Genomic DNA, 23637 nt, shown 5'->3' on the forward strand with positions numbered 1-23637 from the left:
GAGGCGACCAGAACTGTACACAGTACTCCAAATGTGGCCTTACCAAAGTTTTGTACAGCTGCATCATCACCTCACGGCTCTTAAATTCAATCCCTCTGTTAATGAACGCGAGCATACCATAGGCCTACTTCACAGCTCTATCCACTTGAGTGGCAACTTTCAAAGATGTATGAACATAGACCCCAAGATCTTTCTGCTCCTCCACATTGCCAAGAACTCTACCGTTAACCCTGTATTCCGCATTCATATTTGTCCTTCCAAAATGGACAACCTCACACTTTTCAGGGTTAAACTCCATCTGCCACTTCTCAGCCCAGCTCTGCATCCTATCTATGTCTCTTTGCAGCCGACAACAGCCCTCCTCACTATCCACAACTCCACCAATCTTCGTATCGTCTGCAAATTTACTGACCCACCCTTCAACTCCCTCATCCAAGTCATTAATGAAAATCACAAACAGCAGAGGACCCAGAACTGATCCCTGCGGTACGCCACTGGTAACTGGGATCCAGGCTGAATATTTACCATCCACCACTACTCTCTGACTTCTATCGGTTTGCCAGTTTGTTATCCAACTGGCCAAATTTCCCACTAGCCCATGCCTCCTTACTTTCTGCAGAAGCCTACCATGGGGAACCTTTTCAAATGCCTTACTAAAATCCATGTACACTACATCCACTGCTTTACCTTCATCCACATGCTTGGTCACCTCCTCAAAGAATTCAATAAGACTTGTAAGGCAAGACCTACCCCTCACAAATCCGTGCTGACTATCCCTAATCAAGCAGTGTCTTTCCAGATGCTCAGAAATCCTATCCTTCAGTACCCTTTCCATTACTTTGCCTACCACCGAAGTAAGACTAACTGGCCTGTAATTCCCAGGGTTATCCCTCGTCCCTTTTTTGAACAGGGGCACGACATTCGCCACTCTCCAATCCCCTGGTACCACCCCTGTTGACAGTGAGGACGAAAAGATCATTGGCAACGGCTCTGCAATTTCATCTCTTGCTTCCCATAGAATCCTTGGATATATCCCGTCAGGCCCGGGGGACTTGTCTATCCTCAAGTTTTTCAAAATGCCCAACACATCTTCCTTCCTAACAAGTATTTCCTCGAGCTTACCAATCTGTTTCACACTGTCCTCTCCAACAATATCGCCACTCTCATTTGTAAATACAGAAGAAAAGTACTCGTTCAAGACCTCTCCTATCTCTTCAGACTCAATACACAATCTCCCGCTACTGTCCTTGAACGGACCTACCCTCGCTCTAATCATTCTCATATTTCTCACATATGTGTAAAAGGCCTTGGGGTTTTCCTTGATCCTACCCGCCAAAGATTGTTCATGCCCTCTCTTAGCTCTCCTAATCCCTTTCTTCAGTTCCCTCCTGGCTATCTTGTATCCCTCCAATGCCCTGTCTGAACCTTGTTTCCTCAGCCTTACATAAGTCTCCTTTTTCCTCTTAACAAGACATTCAACCTCTCTTGTCAACCATGGTTCCCTCACTCGACCATCTCTTCCCTGCCTGACAGGGACATACATATCAAGGACACGTAGCACCTGTTCCTTGAACAAGTTCCACATTTCACTTGTGTCCTTCCCTGCCAGCCTATGTTCCTAACTTATGCACTTCAATTCTTGTCTGACAACATCGTATTTACCCTTCCCCCAATTGTAAACCTTGCCCTGTTGCACGTACCTATCCCTCACCATTACTAAAGTGAAAGTCACAGAATTGTGGTCACTATCTCCAAAATACTCCCCCACTAACAAATCTATCACTTGCCCTGGTTCATTACCCAGTACTAAATCCAATATTGCCCCTCCTCTGGTCGGACAATCTACATACTGTGTTAGAAAAGCTTCCTGGACACACTGCACAAACACCACCCCATCCAAACTATTTGATCTAAAGAGTTTCCACTCAATATTTGGGAAGTTAAAGTCGCCCATGACTACTACCCTATGACTTCTGCACCTTTCCAAAATCTGTTTCCCAATCTGGTCCTCCACATCTCTGCTACTATTGGGGGGCCTATAGAAAACTCCTAACAAGGTGACTGCTCCTTTCCTATTTCTGACTTCAACCCATACTACCTCAATAGGGTGATACTCCTCGAACTGCCTTTCTGCAGCTGTTATACTATCTCTAATTAATAATGCCACCCCCCCCCCCCACCTCTTTTACCACCCTCCCTAATCTTATTGAAACATCTATAACCAGGGACCTCCAACAACCATTTCTGCCCCTCTTCTATCCAAGTTTCTGTGATGGCCACCACATCGTAGTCCCAAGTACCGATCCATGCCTTAAGTTCACCCACCTTATTCCTGATGCTTCTTGCGTTGAAGTATACACACTTCAACCCATCTCCGTGCCTGCAAGTACTCTCCTTTGTCAGTGTTCCCTTCCCCACTGCCTCATTACACGCTTTGGCGTCCTGAATATCGGCTACCTTAGTTGCTGGACTACAAATCCGGTTCCCATTCCCCTGCCAAATTAGTTTAAACCCTTCCGAAGAGTACTAGAAAACCTCCCTCCCAGGATATTGGTGCCCCTCTGGTTCAGATGCAACCCGTCCTGCTTGTACAGGTCCCACCTTCCCCAGAATGCTCTCCAATTATCCAAATACCTGAAGTCCTCCCTCCTACACCATTCCTGCAGCCACGTGTTCAACTGCACTCTCTCCCTATTCCTAGCCTCGCTATCACGTGGCACCGGCAACAAACCAGAGACGACAACTCTGTCTGTCCTGGCTTTTAACTTCCAGCCTAACTCCCTAAACTTGTTTATTACCTCCACACCCCTTTTCCTACCTATGTCGTTGGTACCAATGTGCACCACGACTTCTGGCTGCTCCCCCTCCCCCTTAAGGATCCTGAAGACAACATCCGAGACATCCCTGGCCCTGGCACCCAGGAGGCAACATACCTTCCGGGAGTCTCGCTCGCGACCACAGAATCTCCTATCTATTCCCCTAACCATTGAATCTCCTACAACTATTGCTTTTCTATTCCCCCCCCTTCCCTTCTGAGCCCCAGAGCCAGACTCAGTGCCAGAGACCTGGCCGCTAAGGCCTTCCCCCGGTAGGTCATCTCCCCCAACAGCATCCAAAACGGTATTCTTGTTTTGAAGGGGAACGGCCACGAGGGATCCCTGCACTGTCTGCCTGTTTGTTTTTTTCCCTCTAACTGTAACCCAGCTATTCTTGTCCTGTGCCTTGGGTGTGGTTACCTCCCTGTAACTCTTCTCAATCACCCCCTCTGCCTCCCGGATGATCCGAAGTTCATCCAGCTTCAGCTCCAGTTCCCTAACACGGTCTTTGAGGAGCTGAAGTTGGGTGCACTTCCCGCAGGTATAGTCAGCGGGGACACCAGTGGTATCCCTCACCACCCACATCCTACAGGAGGAGCATGCAACTGGCCTAGCCTCCATCCCCTCTTACCTTACAGAATATAGCTGCCGTGTGGACTAACTAGATCTCCGCCCTCCGACTCTGCTCCCAGTCAGCTACACTTTCTGTAAACTCCTGGCTCTCTTCGCACTCTTTGCGGAAATGTCGGAAACAAAATGAAAGGAGCACCTTACTCCCTCCTCACCTAACTCCCTCGGTCACCAAACTCTTACTATAGCACTCAAAAAGCACCAAATTCAGCACTCCCTCGGTCACCAAACTCTTACTATAGCACTCAAAAAGCACCAAATTCAGCGCTCAGTGCAAACAAAGTCTGCACTGTAGGGGATCACTTTTATACTGTGAATCTAGCCTCTGAAAACTGGCCTAATCCAATTAACTAATTAACAAGCTCCAGCTGCAAGTGCCTACAAGTAGAAGCCTGTTTAAAGCTTATTGAAAATTCACCTTCTTCTAAACCAAACAGCAACTTTTAAGTTAATTAACTAAATAAAAGACTAAACTTTAGATAAAAATTAAGCCTTATACTCCCTCGGTCACCAAACTCTTACTATAGCACTCAAAAAGCACCAAATTCAGCACTCAGTGCAAACATTTTAACTAGAGTGCTGAACTTAAAAATCTTTTAAAATACTTACCAATTCAATTCCGTGTGTGCTCCAAATTTCCAAAAATGGCATTGAATGTCAAGGGGCGATGGTTAGATCTTCTCTTGTTGGAGATGGTCATTGCGAAGTACTTTTGTGGCAAGAATGGTACTTGCCACTTGCCAACCCAAGCCTGAATGTTGCCCAGGTCTTGCTGCATTTGGACACGGACTGTGTCAGTGTCTCAGGGGTAGTGAACGGCACCAAATACAGTGCAATCATCAGCTAATATCCTTATGATGGAAGGAAGGTCATTAATGAAGCAGCTGAAGATGACTGGGTCCAGAACGCTTCCCCTGCCTTCCTGGCCTACAGTGCACATTTAATTCACTACCAGTTCACCAGGCAGCCACTAATTGGACTTTCCTTCCACTTCCTTTACCCCACCCAATATCTTACAATCCAGTTCACTAACTCTTGTTTCGCTCCAAAGATGTTGCCAGACCTGTTGAGAATTTTCAGTTCTGTCCGTGTTTAACCTAATTGTTAATCTCAGCCTCACTGTACCCTGTAGTTTGCCAACAAGTAATCTGACCACGATGAGGCTCACAGCCAAGCCCACTGCTCTTGGTTTAATTACAGACTGCTGCACCAACCCAACTATTAGGGCGTTTGCGATATCTTTTTGTACTTGAAAATTATTTTAACGGTTTAAACGTACAAAATATCATTGTACTTCATTCTAAACCTAACCTGGTCACAATTATCTTACTTTAAATGTCAATTAAATCTCTAGAATGTTCATGCATATGTTTCAGAAAATATCTTGGCGGAGATAACTTGCAAAAATTAATTTAGATTGGTCGCACATTGAGGGCGTGTCCCTCGCTCCCACTTTAAAAACAGGCCTGTTCCGGCAGAGAGACAGGGCAAGAAGCTGAAGTTTCGCAATTTTGAGCTCTTTGGAGGAAGTTACAGACGTTGTGTACATTCAGTACCTCGTTCAATAAAGAAACGATTCGAACGGGATCAAGAAATTTGGTGAGTGCAATTTATTTTCTATTGGGATGACCACCGAATATTTTTTTTAAAATTTGGTTGAAGAGTCCCTTGGGGACTGAATATGCTGGGAAATAGTTTGGTCGTGAACAATCCATATAAACACACTTTAGTTCAATAACTTTTACAACGATGAAAAGAAATATTTTCACCAAGCCTGATGAAAAACATCTGTGGAGCGAACGTATTGCTACCAAGAATGCTGATCGATTAAAATGCAGAAATGACAGGGAGTGGCTGCGCTGGTCTGATGTGCCTGAAAGTGGAGCGTCAGGGGTACTGGCTTTTAACCGTTTTCAACTGGCTTTTCCTGCAGTTTAATTTTTTTATATAATGCTAAACAACATTTTCTTTTTGGTTTCCACGGCTCTGTTGATAAATCAGCTGCAAAGGTGCCCTTGTCCACCTTTAAAACTCCGGCGAACACTCATTTAAAAAAAGAGTTTAGAATAATATTAATCTTTATTGTCACAAGTAGGCTTACATTAACTCTACAATGAAGTTACTGTGAAAAGCCGGCGCCTGTTCGGGTACACAGAGGGAAAATTCAGAATGTCCAAATTACCTAACAGCAGGTCTTTTGGAATTTGTGGGAGGAAACCGAAGGAAACCCACGCAAACACGGGGAGAACGTGCAGACTCTACAGATGACCCAAGCCGGGAATCGAACCTGGGACCCTGGAGCTGTGAAGCAACAGTGCTACCCACTGTGCTAACATGCTGCCCATAGAAAAGCCACATAACATAAAGAGCAGGTCAGCATTTGGAAAAATTAAAGACAGGATCGTTGGAAGAAGAGCCACAGAACTGAAAGTTGAAATAGAACCAAGTGACTTTTTTGTGGCTTCTTCTGTGGGTTTATCCCAAGTATTTTACAGCATTTGCTATTTTCACATTCTTTTAACATAATTTGATATTCATGCTAAGATCTTTTATAATAGCTGTCTTGTGTTTGTAACGAACTGTCTGCTTCCCATTGCAAATTTTCCTATCTTGAATTAATGAATGAATTAAAAGTCATCTCATCTTTTGATGTTTCAATTCTAGTGAAGGGGAACTCACTTCCTCTCCACAATGGCTGATTGCCGCATTTTGTTTGTTTCAAACAATTTTCTGTTTTTCATTTAAGATTCCAGCATGTGACGTTTTCTTTATAATTGGTGACGGGTGTGTTTCCATTGCATTTGCCCGAGGAGTTGAAAATGAGGACCCAACCCAAAAATAATGATCCTAGACAATAGTGAATTGAAGGTTTACATGCATCTTTGAATATTACCATGGCAATTTTAGCTCGCAAAGTGCATGTAACAACTTGCTTCTGTAACATCAATCCTGGCTCCTCCGTAACTGAATTCCTGAATGGCATATTGTTGGACAAAATTTAGCTTTTGATGGGTTTACATTCTGTTGGTTAAGCAAGGATCGTTCATGGCAGTGCAGCAGGGGCTGGTTTAGCACAGGGTTAAATCGCTGGCTTTGAAAGCAGACCAAGGCAGGCCAGCAGCACGGTTCAATTCCCATACCAGCCTCCCCGAACAGGCGCCGGAATGTGGCGACTAGGGGCTTTTCACAGTAACTTCATTTGAAGCCTACTTGTGACAATAAGCGATTTTCATTTCAGGCGGTGTAATGGTTGAATATTTTGAAATATGAGGGATTCAGGGGGTTTGGTTTCTGTGGTGGATAGTGAGATCTGAGAGATGGAAATTTGGGTTGTCTAGTTTTCAGCCTTTCAATGTGCAGCATTTTGGATTAGGTATATTTTTCATGAAACATTCAAAGCATTTATGGGGGAAACTTCCATTTGAGGGCCATGGTTCCAGAATGTGATCCAGCCTTTGACAGGAGGCGTGTTTTCAAGCGTGCAAAATTCAGAGCACTCAGGATGGTTAGGAAGAAGGTCATTTTTGACCTATCCTACCCTGTGGTTATAGAGCAGCCAGACAGCTCAAATCGCAGGGATTGCAGCAGTACAAGAAGGCAGCACACCATTTCTCAAGGGCAACTAGGGATGGGCAATAAATGATGGCCTAGCCAGTGGCACCAACATAATGTGAATGAATAAATGCCCCTTTCTGAGGAACAGCCACCGGAGGAATGTTGATATAAATCTAATTCAGAATGGTGCATGGTTTGGAGGGGAACTTACTGTCATGATATTCAAACACACACATCATGATAGACACACCAACAGACAAATCAGAACACACAACACCACAACCAATCACAGACAAAGACAAGAAACATATAAAAGCACAAACACGACACCTGGTGGACAGTATTAGCTGGAGACAAGGACAAGGACAGACCTGCTACACGACACACTCAGGGAGACAGCACGTGCAGAGTATCCAGAACAAACTGTATATAAGAGTTAAAATAAAATAGAGTTGTACCACATACAACTGTGTTGGCTCATCTGTGCACCAGAGCACCCAACACCACATGGTACAGGAGTGGATCGATACCTGCCGGCATACCTCAGTGTACAGAGACAACCAGCAGTGCCCAGGCAAAATGTTACAGCTCCCGGTTCCGCAGCCGCTCCAGTGCCACGGCGATCTCCGCAAAAACTGGCGGCGATTCCGGCAAGTGTTCGAATTGTTCCTGGTGGCAGCTGAACTCCAAGACCTGGATGATAGCGAAAAAATTGAATTTCTCCTCACCATCGCCGGTGCAAGGGCAAGAGAAATATTCACAAGGTTCAGGTTCTTCAGGAGGCAGCAAAGGTACGATTACCAGGCAGTCCTGGACAAATTCTCCAAGTACTGTGAAGAAAACGCAATCCAATCGGCAAGTAAAGGTAAGAAAAGCGGCAGTACTCACCTCGTGGCCGGGAACCCGGAGCCCGAATTCCCAGAGGCCGAAATCCCGGGCCTGAGAGAGGGCTGGGTCGAGGTCGGCGGCCATCTTGCTAAAGGTATCACGCTAGCACAGTTGCGCGAGCAGAGCGCAGAACCGGAAGTTTCGTTTGCGCATGCGCGAGACGCCGCACATGCGCAGTCAAGAAAACGGCCATCGGTACAGGAACAGCGATCTGCGCATGCGCAGTCGCTTCCTACGTGCTACATACCGAGCATCAGGATGTCAGAGGCCCCAGACCGCACCAATTTAAAGGGGAAACGTCCCAAATCCAATTTAAAAGGGAAACGTCCCAAATCAAAAAAACAAAAATCTGTTAAAGCTGTAAAACAACCTTCCCTCACCTGGAATGACAGCACATTGCCGCAAATTGACCCAGGAGATGAATTTGACCTCCGAAGAACCCTCCGACAAGCAGTTACCTACGCACAAGCCGATGATTCCGACCTCGAATACTTCGATGACGATCTTTACAGTGTTTCGGGACCTCGCAAGCCTAATGATAGCTCCGTGGTCCTATACGACTGTGACTCGGACGAACCTTTCGTGTTGCACATTGGCGGCCCCCACATTGAATCTGACGTAGATGCGGATTCATTTTTCGGATTTGAAGATCTTCAACCCAGCAGATATGACGTCCCAACTTATCAGTGCCGGATGATGCTGCAGCCTGACATTAACAGACAGGGAGCGGTGCAAGCCCACGGAGAGCTCCCTGCTGCCACACAGAGCGTGGTCCACATCCCGCTCAGTGTTCCCGACTCTATGAAAGAAGACATGTAAGACTCCACAGCAAGCTCGTGGACAGACTCCACAATTGCAGAAACGCAAGACTCCAGAGCGCAGTCCTTGCATGAACAAGAAGTGACTCCAGAGTCACAAGCCTCCACAGCGAGCTCGTGGACAGACTCCACGATAGAAGGAACGCAAGACTCCAGAGCGCAGTCCTTGCACGAACAAGAAGTGACTCCAGAGTCACAAGCCTCCACAGCAAGCTCGTGGACAGACTCCACAATTGCAGAAACGCAAGACTCCAGAGCGCAGTCCTTGCACGAACAAGAAGTGACTCCAGTGTCACAAGCCTCCACAGAGAGCTCGTGGACAGCCTCCACGATAGAAGCAACGCAAGACTCCAATGTGCAGTCCTTGCAGGAACAAGACCATGAGGGTCTAGCAATCTCCTCTGACCAACTAGCGGCAGACAATGCAAGTCTGCCATGCTCACATAAACAGCAAGAAGGCTATGACAGCCTGCCACGCTCCACTGCACAGCAGCATGACCATGACGGTCTCTCATGCTACAATGAAGGGCACAGCGCTGATGACTGTTCAAGCCCAACTGAAGACAAGCCAAAGGAATCTCCTCTTCCAAGCCCGAAGGAAAAAGGTTCATGCGCTGACCTTCAGAATCATTGTAGCCGAACAGAGATTAATAATGCTGCACGGTCACAAAAGGAGCAGACTGAGAATTGCCAGTGTTTTAGTACGAAAAAAAAAATGGACACGACATTGATCCTCAGTTAATGGAAATAACACAACCTGAATCATACCTACAGCAGGGACAAATGTCTCCCTTCAACTCAACACCGCAGAGTCCCTACTTCGGAGACCAGCAGTTAGTCAGTAATGACTCTTCAAACCATGAGGGGAACATTAACTGCATTGAATCTAAACACACTCCACTGATAAATGAGCAGAACATTGGAGCAAGAATCCTGAGGACACCGACATCGAGTTGCCAGATAACAAATTTAAAACCCGCAGCAGTTTCAAGTGAACCAAGTGTGTTTTCCACTAATGGTGAAGATGCAGATAAGGTCGACCCGATTATCCATTGTACCACACTAACCCCAGTGATTAAGCAGTTATGTATGGGGAGTATAATGTGGGCAATTGAGAAAAGTAAAAGAGAGACTGTGACCATGCCAGTCCCAGCAAAATCAGACCCAGAGACCATGAAGGCATGTACATTAGACAAAGATACATATGAGGTACCTGAGAAGAAAAGTGAAACGGAATGTTCTTTGGAAAATAGTACAATGTCGATAGAAACATTGGATCCTATATTCTAGACCATACATATGGGAGAATTTGGGGGTAATAAACAAGGTTCTGCAATGTCTGGGGGAAGATTTAAAATTCCAAAGAAGAAAAGCCCAAATGAAGGACAACGGCAAGACAATGACAGTCCACCGACATGGTGTGCACCACCAGATGAAAACTCTGACAATTTACCCAACCCTAGTGAACAGCAAGCTGCTAATGAGGATCTATCCACGGGATGTGAGACGAGTGACGACAGCATCCCACTTCCCATGCAAAAGGTGCAAGGTGATAGACCTCGCCTAGTGCGTACCGAGGCACACGACGATCACGGTGGGACCACTGACGACTGCGGTGGCAGCGCACCGCTTCCACCCTCGATGGCTCGAGCCTCTCCACTGGTCGGTGCATTCCTGCATGTTCCGACTCCAGAACTGCAGCTTCAGGGAATCTCGGCTGCCTCCAGTGAACAGGTTGGGACTCCGGACGGGGAGCATCGACGGAAGGCAGACCGGACTCCAGATGGGGAGCAGCCAAGCGCCGACTCTTGATTCGCGCACGCCAGACCTTGCTCCGGACTGGCGGTGTCGCGGCCTCGGTGATGGCACGCTCAGGGTGACGGCGGATGCCACGGCGACAGGGAATGGATCGCGTGGCAGTCCCACTGGGTCAGCAGTGGCGACCAGCACCGGCGGTCCAAGACGGACACACCAATTCGCGCCATCGCCAGACGTTGATGCGAGCAACAATTCTCTCTCCAAGGCGCCATGCTTCGACGTTTCTCTGCGGAGTCGCCCTTCCGGCACAGCAGGTGGCCGGAACCAGCGTGCACGGTCTCGGCCAACTTCCACTTCTGGCACAGTCATCGCCTTGCATGACATTAGTGATGGTGCTTCTTCGATGGCAACGACCCATCGGCTACAAGATGCCGTCCACCACAAACATAAAAAGAAAAAAGACTCCACCTTGTTCCTGGCATGCAGGGCGGATGGATTGGGGCGTAGGCGCAATCAGCGAGCTTTGCGCCGCCTTCCACGCTCGCAACTGAACCGTATGCACACGCCGGATCCTCCACTGGTTCCCAAGGATGACTTTGTGGAGATGCCATGGATCATGCCCCTTCCATCGCCACCCGTGACCAGGCCACAGCAGCTAAAATCCTCCCCATGCAGAAGCTAAGGCTGTTTCTGGGACCTTGCCACCTGTCAAATCCAGGGCAAACTTTATTGAAGCAGACAAGTATTTTCTCCCTTTTGAGTTGGCATGCCAGTCGAAATGTCCCCGCATAGTCAGCACATCATCTGACTGTTTACAGAAATTAATTGATAGAATTATAGAGACAATATGTGGTTGTTCTCAAGGACCACAAACCGACGAAGGTGTTCAGTTGCAGATAATTAAGGCCTTACTAACTACAGTAACATCTCAGCACATAGAAATACACGAAGGAACTGTGTTACAGGCTGTTAGAACGCGCTACAATATACACCTGGCCAGCAAAAAACCTTACTGAACCAAACCACAGCCAAGGCAACACTAACAAAGATGTTGAATGTTATCTTTGCACAAATGAAAAACCAAGCAATGCACGAAGTACAACAAATGGAAAAGTAGAGACTTCGGCAACAGCATCACCTCCAACAGTCCAAGGTGAACCAGTGTGAACCCAAATCTCCACAGCTGAACCGGCTTGAGGACCAGCCTATCCTTGAGGCGGTCACCCATTAGACTGGACTTATAACGCTGTTCATACTTTCAAAAAGTCAAACACTTCTGTATTATAACCTGTTGTTGTTTATCGTTCCAGATATCGTCTGACCGGACCACTGTTCAAGTTTTTTTTTTCTCGCATTCATGTTTTGTTATGGTACAACCTTGTTAGTGTGATGCACCCGACATCGCCCCATGTAAATAGTTACGTCATATACACACGCTGTACACAACACACACACACACTCTTAGATGCACTCACGACACGATTATATTTATAACCACGTAGGCACATATCTTTGTAAAAAGGGGGGATGTCATGATATTCAAACACACACACCATGATAGACACACCAACAGACAAATCAGAACACACAACACCACAACCAATCACAGACAAAGACAAGAAACATATAAAAGCACAAACACGACACCTGGTGGACAGTATTAGCTGGAGACAAGGACAAGGACAGACCTGCTACACGACACACTCAGGGAGACAGCACGTGCAGAGTATCCAGAACAAACTGTATATAAGAGTTAAAATAAAATAGAGTTGTACCACATACAACTGTGTTGGCTCATCTGTGCACCAGAGCACCCAACACCACACTTACCGGTGGTGGTGACCCCACATTTCTGTTGCCCTTGTCCTTTTTTTGATAGGAGCTGTTGTGGGTTTGCAAGGTGCTGTCTCTGGAGCCTTTTCAAGTTGCTGCAGTGCATCATGTAGGTGGTACAGACTGCTACCACTGCATGCCAAGGGCAATGGAAACACTCCTGTCATCAATTATAAAGAAAATGCCACATGCTGGAATCTGAAATGAAAAACAGGAAATTGTTGAAGCAAAATATAAATGAGCCAACAGCTTTTGTGGCGAGGAAGTGCGTTACCCTTCACTAGTGGAGGGGGTGAATGTTGAAGACGGTGGGGTGCTGATTAACCAGGCTGCTTTGTCGTGGATGGTGTCAAGCTATTTGACTGTTATTGGAGCTACACTCATGCAGGCAAGTGGAGAGTATTCCATTACATTATGTGCCTTGTAGATGGTGGACAGGGTTTGGGAATTCAGGAGGTACGTTCCTTGCAGCAAAGTTCCTAGCCTCTGTCCCACTCTTGTAGCCGCAGTATTTATATGATTGGTCCAGTGGAGTTCCTGTGCAGAATCACTGCATCCTTCCTTTTCTTTAAAATTACTGAAAGTGTAAAGGAAATAACACATTTAATGAAAAAATAAGGTGTTAATTGGATTGATACACAAAATGTATTAAAGTATACAGCACAGCATTTGAATTTTTGCCAACAGTGCAATCGAAACTTGACATAGAAAGCCTGGGAACTCATGGCGGGATCATAGATTATCAGAGAATTTACAGTGCAGAAGGAGGCCATTCGGCCCATCAAGTCTGCACTGGCTCTTGGAAAGAGCACCCTACTCAAGGTCAACATCTCCACCCCATCCCCATAGCCCAGTAACCCCACCCAACACTAAGGGCAATTTTGGACACTAAGGGCAATTTATCATGGCCAATCCACCTAACCTGCACATCTTTGGACTGCGGGAGGAAACCGGAGCACCAGGAGGAAACCCGCTCACACACGGGGAGGATGTGCAGACTCCGCACAGACAGTGACCCGAGCTGGAATCGAACCTGGGACCCTGGAGCTGTGAAGCAATTGTGCTATCCACAATGCTACCGTGCTGCTCAGGATCAGAAAGCCTGGGAACTCATGGCGGGTCCTTGTGTTTTATTGGTGTTGGAAAAATGCGACATAGCTGCGCACGTTAGATAACCAAACATCAAACTTAAAAAAAAAATTTAGAATGCCCAATTCATTTTTTCCAATTAAGGGGCAATTTAGCGTGGCCAATCCACCTATCTGCATATCTTTGGGTTGTGGGGGTGAAACCCACGCAAACACGGGGAGAATGTGCAAACTCCACGCGGACAGTGACCCAGAGCCAGGATCGAACCTGGGACCTCGGCGCCGTGAGGCAGCAGTGCTAACCCACTGCGCCACCGTGCTGCCCACCAAACATCAAACTTACCTCTCAATAAGTTGATAAACTTACCAATAAATTAGTTTTCTAATGCGTAATACAAAATGAAAGCTTGTTTGAGTTCCGCTAGACATTTCTTAAAAGGACAACATAATCAACCACCTTGAGACACATGGGTTGTGTTCTTAATTTTAGAATTCCCATCGGTTTGATAAAGACACTCGATATCCTTAAGAAACTATACTGGATTGTAAGTATAATTTTCTTAAATCAACATTTGTTATATCCAAACTGTTTACTAAAGTGGATTCAAAAATTGTATGTAATGTTAACTAGAATTGTCATATTATAACTAGCTTTAACTACCATTCATGCTGTGATATAATGCTCATTTATTAAATATAATCTAATTTGTTTTTACAATAGAAAAGAATGGTATTCTAATCCTGGTATCCTCAAGAGCCCACATATTGTTATGTTAGGATTCTAAATGCTGATATTGACAAACTTAACAAGAGCTTAATTGCTATAATATACCTTCAAGTATATTCGATCGTGAGATAACTTTGCTGGTTTGTAAGCTCCTGGGAGGAAGTTCCTTTAATGTTTTTACATTTCTTTCAGTTAAAGTTTTAAGCCAGCAATAAATTCAAGGGAATAAATTTAACTAGCCAAGGGGCAAAGTAAGTAGATACATTAACAAAATAAACCATTTAAAATATATCTTTCTTGGATTAATTTGAACTCCAGAATCCATTTTCCTCACATTATTGAATTTGGTAATTTGCAAAGTTATAGAGTCATAGAGTCATAATGAAGTAATAATTAGACCTTTGTTCCAAAAATGTATTTGGCAAAAATAGGAATATATTCTTAATATATGCCCCTACATTTTGATGGGTCTAGCCATCAGGACTTTTTTGTTTCTTTTTCAGCCCCATCTTCACCACACAACATTCCCTATCCCAGAGTAAGCCAGCAAAAATAATTTCAGGTTTCTACAGCTCAGTAGTCGGCCACGAGGAGTCATACAAGATTTGCTCAGAGCTGAAATTGAGAAAGTACCACATTTTAAAAAAAGGACACAAAGTAAAAAATGGAACAAGTTGCGCAACGGATAGGTGAGTGTGAAGGTTGAAAAAGAAAGTCTGATGGTTAATTTTCATTGCCATAGACAACCAGTAATGGAAAAGTGCATGCACCTGGGGGGCCCCCCGATCCCCTGGGAAACACCCACAACTGCTGTTCTGTTTGTGGCGACCAGCACTGAATGATGTTCACCCAAGATCTCCGAGGCGAAGGGCATAGATCCCAATGCCTTGGGTACCTCTGGAACCTGCATATTAAAGTGAGGCTAGCTGACTTGATTAATATGCAGATTTGCTAAAACATCGCAACATCTCACTAGATCGCATGAGGCATTGAGAGCCAGATAGATCCCAGGAGATGTCAGCCACCCTGCACCGCAGTAAACTGCTTTTCGGGTGCAGTTGGCCATTCGATTGTGCCCTGTGTACTAGTCTTTTGTGATTCATGCACTAGGAAACCCAGATAATATGCTTTTATTTTATTGTTCCTGCCAAAATGGACAATTTCAACTTTGCCCACGATATTCTCCATTTGCCAGACTTTTGCCCACCAACTTAAGTTCTATTTCTCTTTGTAGCCTCATTAAGTCCTTTTCACAATTCAATTTCCTACCTATCTTTGTACCATCAGCACATTTGCAACTAAACCTTCAGTCCCTTCATCCAAATCATTTATATGAATTGTAAATAGTCGAGGCCCAAGCACTGATCCCTGTGGCATATCACTCATCATATCTTGCCAACCAGAAAAATACCTATTTATGCCAACTGTTTCCTGTTAGTTTGCCAATATGTTTTATGTCACCACGTGCTTTTATTTTATGCAATAACCTTTGATGTGGCAACCAATCAAATGTCTTCTGGAAATCCATGTGCAGTACATCCATCAATTTCATTTTTTTAACAGCACATGTGACTCCAATAAATTGGTTAAATATGGGGCTGGATTCTCACGTCAGGAAAACTGGCGGCAAAATTCACTGCCTTGCAGGGGGCTAACAGGCAGCTGTCGGGGAGCTCGCTGCTCCAGCTGCCAATTCGGCCAGCTGTACTTCCGGGTCAGAGGGCGCACATGCGCACAGCGGCACCCTCCAGTGGCCGTGCTGTGCTCCATGGCAGACCTGGAACGTGGAAATAGTGCCCCCGATCAGCTGCTCGCCCGAACCCGGTCCCCCGCACAAATAAAGCTCAGTCCCGAATGGGGCCGCCCCTGCCCTCCGATCGGCCCGCCCCCGACGGCCAAGGGCTGAGTGCGCCACACCTCGCGAGTCTCCCGAATGGCAGGGCCACATTAGAAATACGCTGTTGGGAATTCAGCTGGTCGGGGGAGGAGAATAGCGGACAGGCCTCAAGCAATGGCCTCAGGTGGTGGATACTCGGGGGCGGGGGTAGTGATGTGGAGATTGGCATCATGGTGCGGAGAATCCAGCCCAGGGCTTCCCTTTCACAAAACCATGTTTCTTTGGGGTTTTTGGTTAAATTTAGAGCACCCAATTCATTTTTTCCAATTAAGGGGCAATTTAGCGTGGCCAATTCACCTAACCTACACATCTTTGGGTTGTGGGGGTGAAACCCACGCAAACACAGAGAGAATGTGCAAACTCCACACGGCCAGTGACTAGAGCCGGGATCGAACCTGGGACCTCGGCGCCATATGGCAACTGGGCTAACCCACTGCGCCACCGTTCTGCCCCACGGAACCATGTTCACTCTGCTTGATTGCCTTGTATTTGTCCAAGTGTCCTATAACATCTTTAATAGTGGCTTCTGACATTTTCCCTCTGTCAGATGTTAGGTCAACTTGTGTATAGTTTTCTGCAGTCTGTCTCCCTCCCTTTTTAAATAAAGGAGTTAGATTTGTTATCTTCCAATCTAATGGAAACTTCCCAAATCTACAGAATTCAACTATCTTATTTGCCATTTGTTTCAAGATCTTAGGGAAAAGTCCACCCAACACAGGGGATTTGTTAGCTCGCACACCTAACAATTTTGTTAATATCAATTCCCTACTGATTGAAATTTTCCTGAGTTCTTCACTCCTTTCCATTTCCTCATTTGCAGATATTTCTGGGATATTACTTGTGTCTTCCCTATCCTTATGCAGAATATCATGGGCGGCACAGTGGTTAGCCTTGGGTGACTATCTGTGTGGAGTTTGCACGTTCTCCCCTTGTCTGTGTGGGTTTCCCATCTATATATCTACAGAAACTCTTACTGTCTGTCTTTATAGGTGAGGTCATACAGGGACTTGCAAATGGAGACAGGATTTTGAACTGACGGGGACACGGAAGTTAACTCGAATAGATTTAGTCCTATTTGTTTGAATTATCAACCAAGTTAAAGTCCATGGGCGGGATCTCTATCCCGGGACGGCCGTAATGGGTTCCCCGATGAGATGGAGAATCAGACTTCGGGGGAAACTCGGGATTGGTGTCGACTGGAACACGATGGCCCCCCTCCCCCCCCCCCCCCCACGCTGGCAGTGTGAACGAGGTTCACGATGTGTGCCGGCGGGGGTTGTTAATAAATGCAAATGGGTCACAATGATCCATTTGCCTCTATTTAGTGGGCCAGATGCCTTATGTTCCAGCCTCCCAGGAATCACCTGGGCGCGCATCACTTGTGATTTTGACCAGCATTGCCCCCCTGGCCCACCGCGAGATCCACCACATCAGGGCCACACTGCCAGAGACCATCCGAGGGCCTCCTGTACCCCCAACAATGCACTAGATAAAAGCAAATTACTGCGGTTGCTGGAATCTGAAATGAAAGAGAAAATGCTGGAAAATCTCAGCAGGTGTGGCAGCATCTGTAGGGAGAGAAAAGAGCTAATGTTTGGTCTCTCTGACATAGAGGAGACCACATTGGGAGTAGCGAATGCAATAGACCAAATTAGAAGAGATGCAAGTGAAACACTGCTTAACCTGGAATGAGTGTTTTGGGCCCGGGATGTTAAGCATGGAAGAGGTAAAGGGGCAGGTGTAACACCTTCTGTGATTGCATGGGAAGGTGCCATGGGTGATGGGAGAGGTACTAGGTATGGTGGAGGAGTGGACTAGATTGTCTCGGAGGGAACGGTCTCTGTGGAATGCTGACAGAGGGAGTGAAGGGAAGAAGTGTTTGGTGGTGGCATCACGCTGGAGTTGGTGAAAATGGCGGAGGATTATGCTTTGCATACAGAGACTGGTGGGATGAAATGTGAGAACGAGGGGGACTCTATCCTTGTTCTGGGAGGTCTATTGCATTCGCTGCTCCCAATGTGGTCTCCTCTATATTGGAAAGACCAAATGCAGACTGAGTGATCGCTTTGCTGAGCATCTTTGGTCTGTGTGCATTCAGGACCCTGACCTTCCTGTTGCTTGGCATTTTAACAAAAGACTCTACTCCCAGGCCCACATGTCTGTCCTTGGCCTGCTGCAATGATCCAGTGAAGCTCAACGCAGACTGGAAGAACAACATCTCATCTTCCGGTTAGGCACGCTACAGCCTTCCAGTCTCAGCATCGAATTCAACAACTTCAGATGATTAGCTCTACCCTACCTCGACCCATTTGTTTTCATTGCATTTCATTTTAACTGTCTTTTACCATTTATTCTTTCTTGTCTTTCTTAATATATATTTAAACACCCCACCCCCCCATTTTATCCACCTTTCCTTACCCTTTCTCCTCTTTGCTGCCCCCTTCCCCTCCCCACATCTACAGTTTACCCTCTGATGTTAGTTTCTCTGCTGTCTGACCTTTCACATCTTTTGTCCTCTCTGGGGACTGCCATTAGCACTCTTTCCCCTTGGTTTCTGTGGCCATTAGCACCCGGTTTCCCTGGGTTTCGGTGGCTATGACTCATCTTTCATTCTCACTCCACAGTCTAAATATTTCCCACTTTCTCTGACTGTTTGACAAAGAGTCATCGGACTCGAAACGTTAGCTCTTTTCTCTCCCTACAGATGCTGCCAGATTTTGCAGCATTTTCTCTTTCATTCCGAACAATGCACTGCCTGCCCACAGTTCCTTCTACCAGCAACCCCTCCCCCACAGGGATCCCTGGAATAGCGAGGTCCTCCCACAAAGATCGCTGTAATAGCCCCCCACCCCCCCCACCCCCGCGGACCCTCTCTCATAGGGGGCCTCCTCCCTCCAGCAGGGACCCCTGTCATAGTGAGACACCCCCCCACAGGGATCCCTGTGTCATAGTGGTGCACCTCAAAGGAGAGCAGCTGTGACCTGCATCTGGTTCTGACAAATCCATTAGCTGCAAGCCAGTCATAGCTTTCAAGTAGTGGTCTGTGATTGATAGCTTTTACAAACCATCTGCAGCTTTGATCCATTCATATCCCTTCATGGTTCAGTGGCCTAAGTCATGAATCCTCAATGTTTGTAACATTGACCACATCAAAGAGAGGTAAGTGCAGTGAAATCACACATCTGGGGGTGTGGGGGTGGGGTGGGGGGCATTGGCCGGCTGCAGGACCTCGCTATCGGGTCTCCCACTCAAGATGGCGGCCTGATAGTGGGATTCCTTGGGAATCCCTCGTATTTCACACGTGGTACGCTGAATTGCATCCCATTTTACGACCCCGAGGGGATAGTGGTGCATTTCAGCTCCAGCAGGAGAACATTCCAAATGGAGAATCTGGTCTCACATTAATCCCTGAAGTCATCAAGTAATGCTCAACTTTACATTACTTAATAGTGCCTTGTTTTTTAAAATCGCTCTATTTTAGATTCCAGGATGGCAAAGAAGCTGCTGATTTTAGATGTTGACTGTGGGGTGGATGATGCCCAAGCGATGATGATGGCTCTTGCAGCTCCTAATGTGCACATCCTGGGTATAACATGTACTCATGGAAACACAGCAATTGAAAATGTGTGCAAAAATGTACTTCGGGTGCTACAGCTTTGCAAGAGGATGGAGGTAGGTGTTGAAGAGCAAGACCACAGGTACAAGTATCTGTGAGTGGGATACTTTGCCCTTTTTATTCAGTAGTAACTCAGTTCATAGGTGAAGGGACTCTTATTTTTCTCTTCTAATAAGAATCGGTAGTCCGGTTGGTGGGAATTGTCAATTATATGACTTTATTGTTAGTTATTCACTGGTATACACTTTAAAAAAATAATCTTTATCATTGTCATAACTGGCCTTACAATAAAACTGCAATGAAGTTACTATGAAAATCCCCCAGTCGCCACATTCTGGCGCCTGTTTGGGTACACTGAGGGAGAATTCAGAATGTCCAAATTACCTAACAGCACGTCTTTTGACACTTGTGGGAGGAGACCGGATTGAATAAGAACTGAATAAAAACTTAGAAACGAAATATGAAACAATACATAAAAGTCAAGCACATGGCAAAAAACATAAGCACAAAATAAATCACTTAAACATAAAGAAACGGATAGATGACTCAAGAATTCAGCAACAAAGAACCTCAACCATGAAGTCCTATCTTTAAGGGAATTCCTATCTCTGGTTTAACCCCTCATTTACGTTCATTGGCTTCTAATGCTCAGCTGAGACCACCTGGTTTGTTCAATTAAATGTTGTTACTTAGAGGATAACTTGTTAATCAATTATTGGACATGACTTAAGATTGACTGGTGCCTATCAAAACTAGCTTAGTGTCTGTATGCACAGTCTTAGGAAAACTACTGGATATGTTATCTCACACTTTGTCATGTTTCATAGCTTGATGGAGACCTAATTAGAATTGATTGGTTGATTACACAGAGAACAATCCATTCTCAGTATTGAATACAATGGTTAATTCATTATATGAGAAAATGACTGGGTTTCCACAGTCAATATTTAGCTTTTTAGTTGCAAGCATTCAACTAGACTCTATCGATAGGAGATTAAAACTACCGGAAGCTTCAAAAATCCCTTTCTTATTAAAATGCTTCCACTTGTTTCTGATTTCTGGTTACATTAAACATCGGTATATTGCAATAATGCTCTCAGTATTTGTCAGAGGATGATCCTTTTTACTTTTATTGTACATTATGTATAACATCTGTAACATGCTAATTTAAAAGGGATATCATTATTATGGGCATATTTAAATATCAGTTAGTATCTCTGAGCATGTCTGTATAGTTTTAGGCATCATTCTAAACTTATTAAAAAGCTTTATTACAACAACATTACTAGCATACCTTTTCTTCATTCCCGGTTAGGAAATCAATTTTTTCCCCCAGATTTATTCTCTTCCCAGTTTTCGTCGCTCCAATTCTGAAGACAGAGTAATGCAGGAAAGGGGTTTCACCATAGAAGTAGTTCTCCAAATCCTCAAAAAGCTAACAACTTGGATGCTGGCTGTGCATGTTGATAAGTTATTTTGCTCCTGGGTGGAATGGTAGCTGAGTCAGATCTTATTTCTTGATACTTGATGTGCACATCCGAGTAAATTGATGCTGAATAATGGGTATTTGAAATCTGTTTGAATCCGTCACTCCTATTGGTAGCCTAGTACATGCCAACAATACATAAACTGGAAACCGTCTTATTTTTAACAACTCACTTATGGACTTACCAACTAAACCATTCAGGGGAGCTGTCGTTAACTTGCATCTACAATGTTTATGTTGACATTAGTTGTGCTACTAATCAAAATACTTTTTCCATGTTTGCACAGATTCCAGTCTACCGAGGTGCAGGTATCTCTCTCCTTGGAGAACGCCTGCATGACCCTGCTTACCATGGAAAGGATGGACTGGGTGATGTTCCAGACCCCAATGCTCCAGGGCTGGAACACATACAAGCTGAGCATGCAGTTCCTGCCATGATAAGAATAGTCAATCAGCATGTTGGTCAGGTGAGGTGACCTCTTCTGAGGCAGTCCCTCAGGATTGAGGATGACTTGCTTCCACTCAGGCGGATTCAGGCACAGGGCCCCGAACGACAGGCTATCCCCGTCCTGGAACGCGCAGCTGGCCTGACTGATACTCAAAAAAGCTGGTTCAATTGCTCATCCAATCACATGCTCAAAAACAGGAAGGCTAAAAAACAGAAAGGAATAATCCTATCAGCAGCAAATGCAGAGCAAAACTAGACTGTGATTGGATGAGAAGCAAAGAGTTGGAGGGAAGGTACAAGGATGGAAAAAATGTAAATGGTTGAGTTGGTCTTGGACACTCGCACTAAGGTGAGGGAGAGGTTGCCATGAATGAGGCAGGAATGAGGGGAGCAAGGCCCCGAGGTGAGGGAGAGGCAACTGTGGTGAGTTCCAGGCATGGTGAGGCAGTGGACCCCAGTCCAGCAGCAGGTCGCGGACCCCAGGCAAGGCAGTGGAATGGAAGGAGGGCTCCAGAGACAAAGTAGTATAGTGGATATAGGACGCCAGACGTGAGGCAGCAGAGTGAACGGAGAACCCCAGGCAAGACAACTTGTATTCTATGCATAGTTGGGTGGGCTTTGAAGCAGTCATTCTTTTTGATTTGAAGTGGATCCTGGCTTTTTGTTGCCTTGAACATCCCCTTGGCCTCGAGCTGCTTTCAAAAACATGCATGTTTTCTTTGGACTTTGTATCTTACCAACGACCATTACTGTATCCCTGTCAGGGATTAATGAAAAGTTGATATTTGTGCTCAATGCTGCAAACTCGGCTGCTCCCTATAAGAAGCTTCCACTTGAGGCATATTTGGCCAACATTGTTGTGTTTGCGAGGCAGTGGAGTGGACTGAGAACCCCAGAGGTGGATGATGTAGGAGCCTGTGAGAGGGTGGGGGAGGGAATGTGTGTAAGGGGGTTATGGATGGAGTGGTGTAGCAAATCCATAATCAGAATCACAGCTTCATACAAGAGAGAAACCTGGATTTTGGCAAAGCAATTATTCATGCAGGCATGTTTTTACAAAAAAAGCAGTGATCAATAGGTTTATTTTGTGGCTTCCGCCTTCATATTCTGGGAGTGGGGTGGGGGGGAGGGGGAGATTTGGGGGATGTGGAGCAGGGCCCTGAAATGAAGGTGAGCACTGGGCCCCGCTAATTGTAAATCCCCCTCTGCTTCAGTTTGATGGGTTCTGAGGTGGCCAGTGTGCGATCTGCCATCTCTGGGGGCCGGTGCTGCCTGGAAGGTAAGGTAAATGGCTTGTTCAGGGATCTCTGACACCTCAAATTCACCTCTGCGTGTTCCTGACAAACTCTCTCAATGCGTTTGGTGCCTTCCCAAATGAAACACTCTCCATTATGGTCTGTCACAAGCCAGGTACTCCCCTGATTTGGTGGGGATGTTTAACCTATTCAGGAATGCTGTAAGAACACCCCTGAAATGTTTATAATGACCTCTTGGGATGCCATGTCTGAGTTCTGAATAGTGCAGTTGCTTTGGGAGTCTGGTGTTAGGCATTCAAATTTCATACCTTGACCAGGGGAACTGGTTTTTCGTGCTTAGTGCCTTGAAACTGGGCAATTGGTTTGGGAGAGGATGGCTTTCTTTTATTTAGATTTGGGGGTTCTTGCAAAGGCATTACTCACAATACTTTTCCAGTGCCTTGAGGTGCCAGCTATAGATGTGAGATGTGGGAAAGCAAAACTTGATGAACATTGATAATTAATTTTTGGGCATGGACACAGGAAACTTGAGTGAGCTAATCTTTTACATTGGAGCAGGGCTATGTAAAAAACAAAAGGGAGAACAAGGGTTTCAGCAAAGTTATCTTGGAAGAGGTGCAAAAGATCAAGGAAAGTTGCACGGAATGATATTTTGGGGTAAAATCAGCATAATTCAGTTACATGCTAGTTTCTTGTACAAAAAGATGCACTGAAGCCATTGTTAAGTTAGAGGAAATTCTTGCCCATTCATTTAGTTTAATCACAAGCACATCAAAATTTGCTCAATGAAGACAAATGTTTGTAAAATAGATAAGAAGGCT

General features: G+C 45.6%; 1 protein-coding gene across 4 annotated transcripts in view; it reads left to right on the top strand.

Annotated features, from left to right (window-relative positions):
- The first annotated feature begins 4565 nt into the window (after positions 1-4565).
- LOC140392027 (nucleoside hydrolase-like) overlaps positions 4566-23637 on the top strand; it is a 47976-nt gene continuing 28904 nt past the window's right edge. The window contains exons 1-5 of one of the 4 annotated variants that reach the window (XM_072477199.1): positions 4572-5045; positions 13877-13931; positions 14617-14802; positions 19492-19682; positions 21400-21579. In XM_072477199.1, the coding sequence (XP_072333300.1) occupies positions 14778-14802; positions 19492-19682; positions 21400-21579 (396 nt within the window). In that variant the 5' untranslated portion in view covers positions 4572-5045; positions 13877-13931; positions 14617-14777. Of the gene's footprint in view, positions 5046-13876; positions 13932-14616; positions 14803-19491; positions 19683-21399; positions 21580-23637 lie in introns of all 4 variants that reach the window. The other 3 variants (XM_072477201.1, XM_072477200.1, XM_072477202.1) reach the window with 3 other exon arrangements.

This window comes from Scyliorhinus torazame, chromosome 15 (assembly GCF_047496885.1).
Source record: "Scyliorhinus torazame isolate Kashiwa2021f chromosome 15, sScyTor2.1, whole genome shotgun sequence".
Lineage (NCBI taxonomy): Eukaryota > Metazoa > Chordata > Chondrichthyes > Carcharhiniformes > Scyliorhinidae > Scyliorhinus > Scyliorhinus torazame.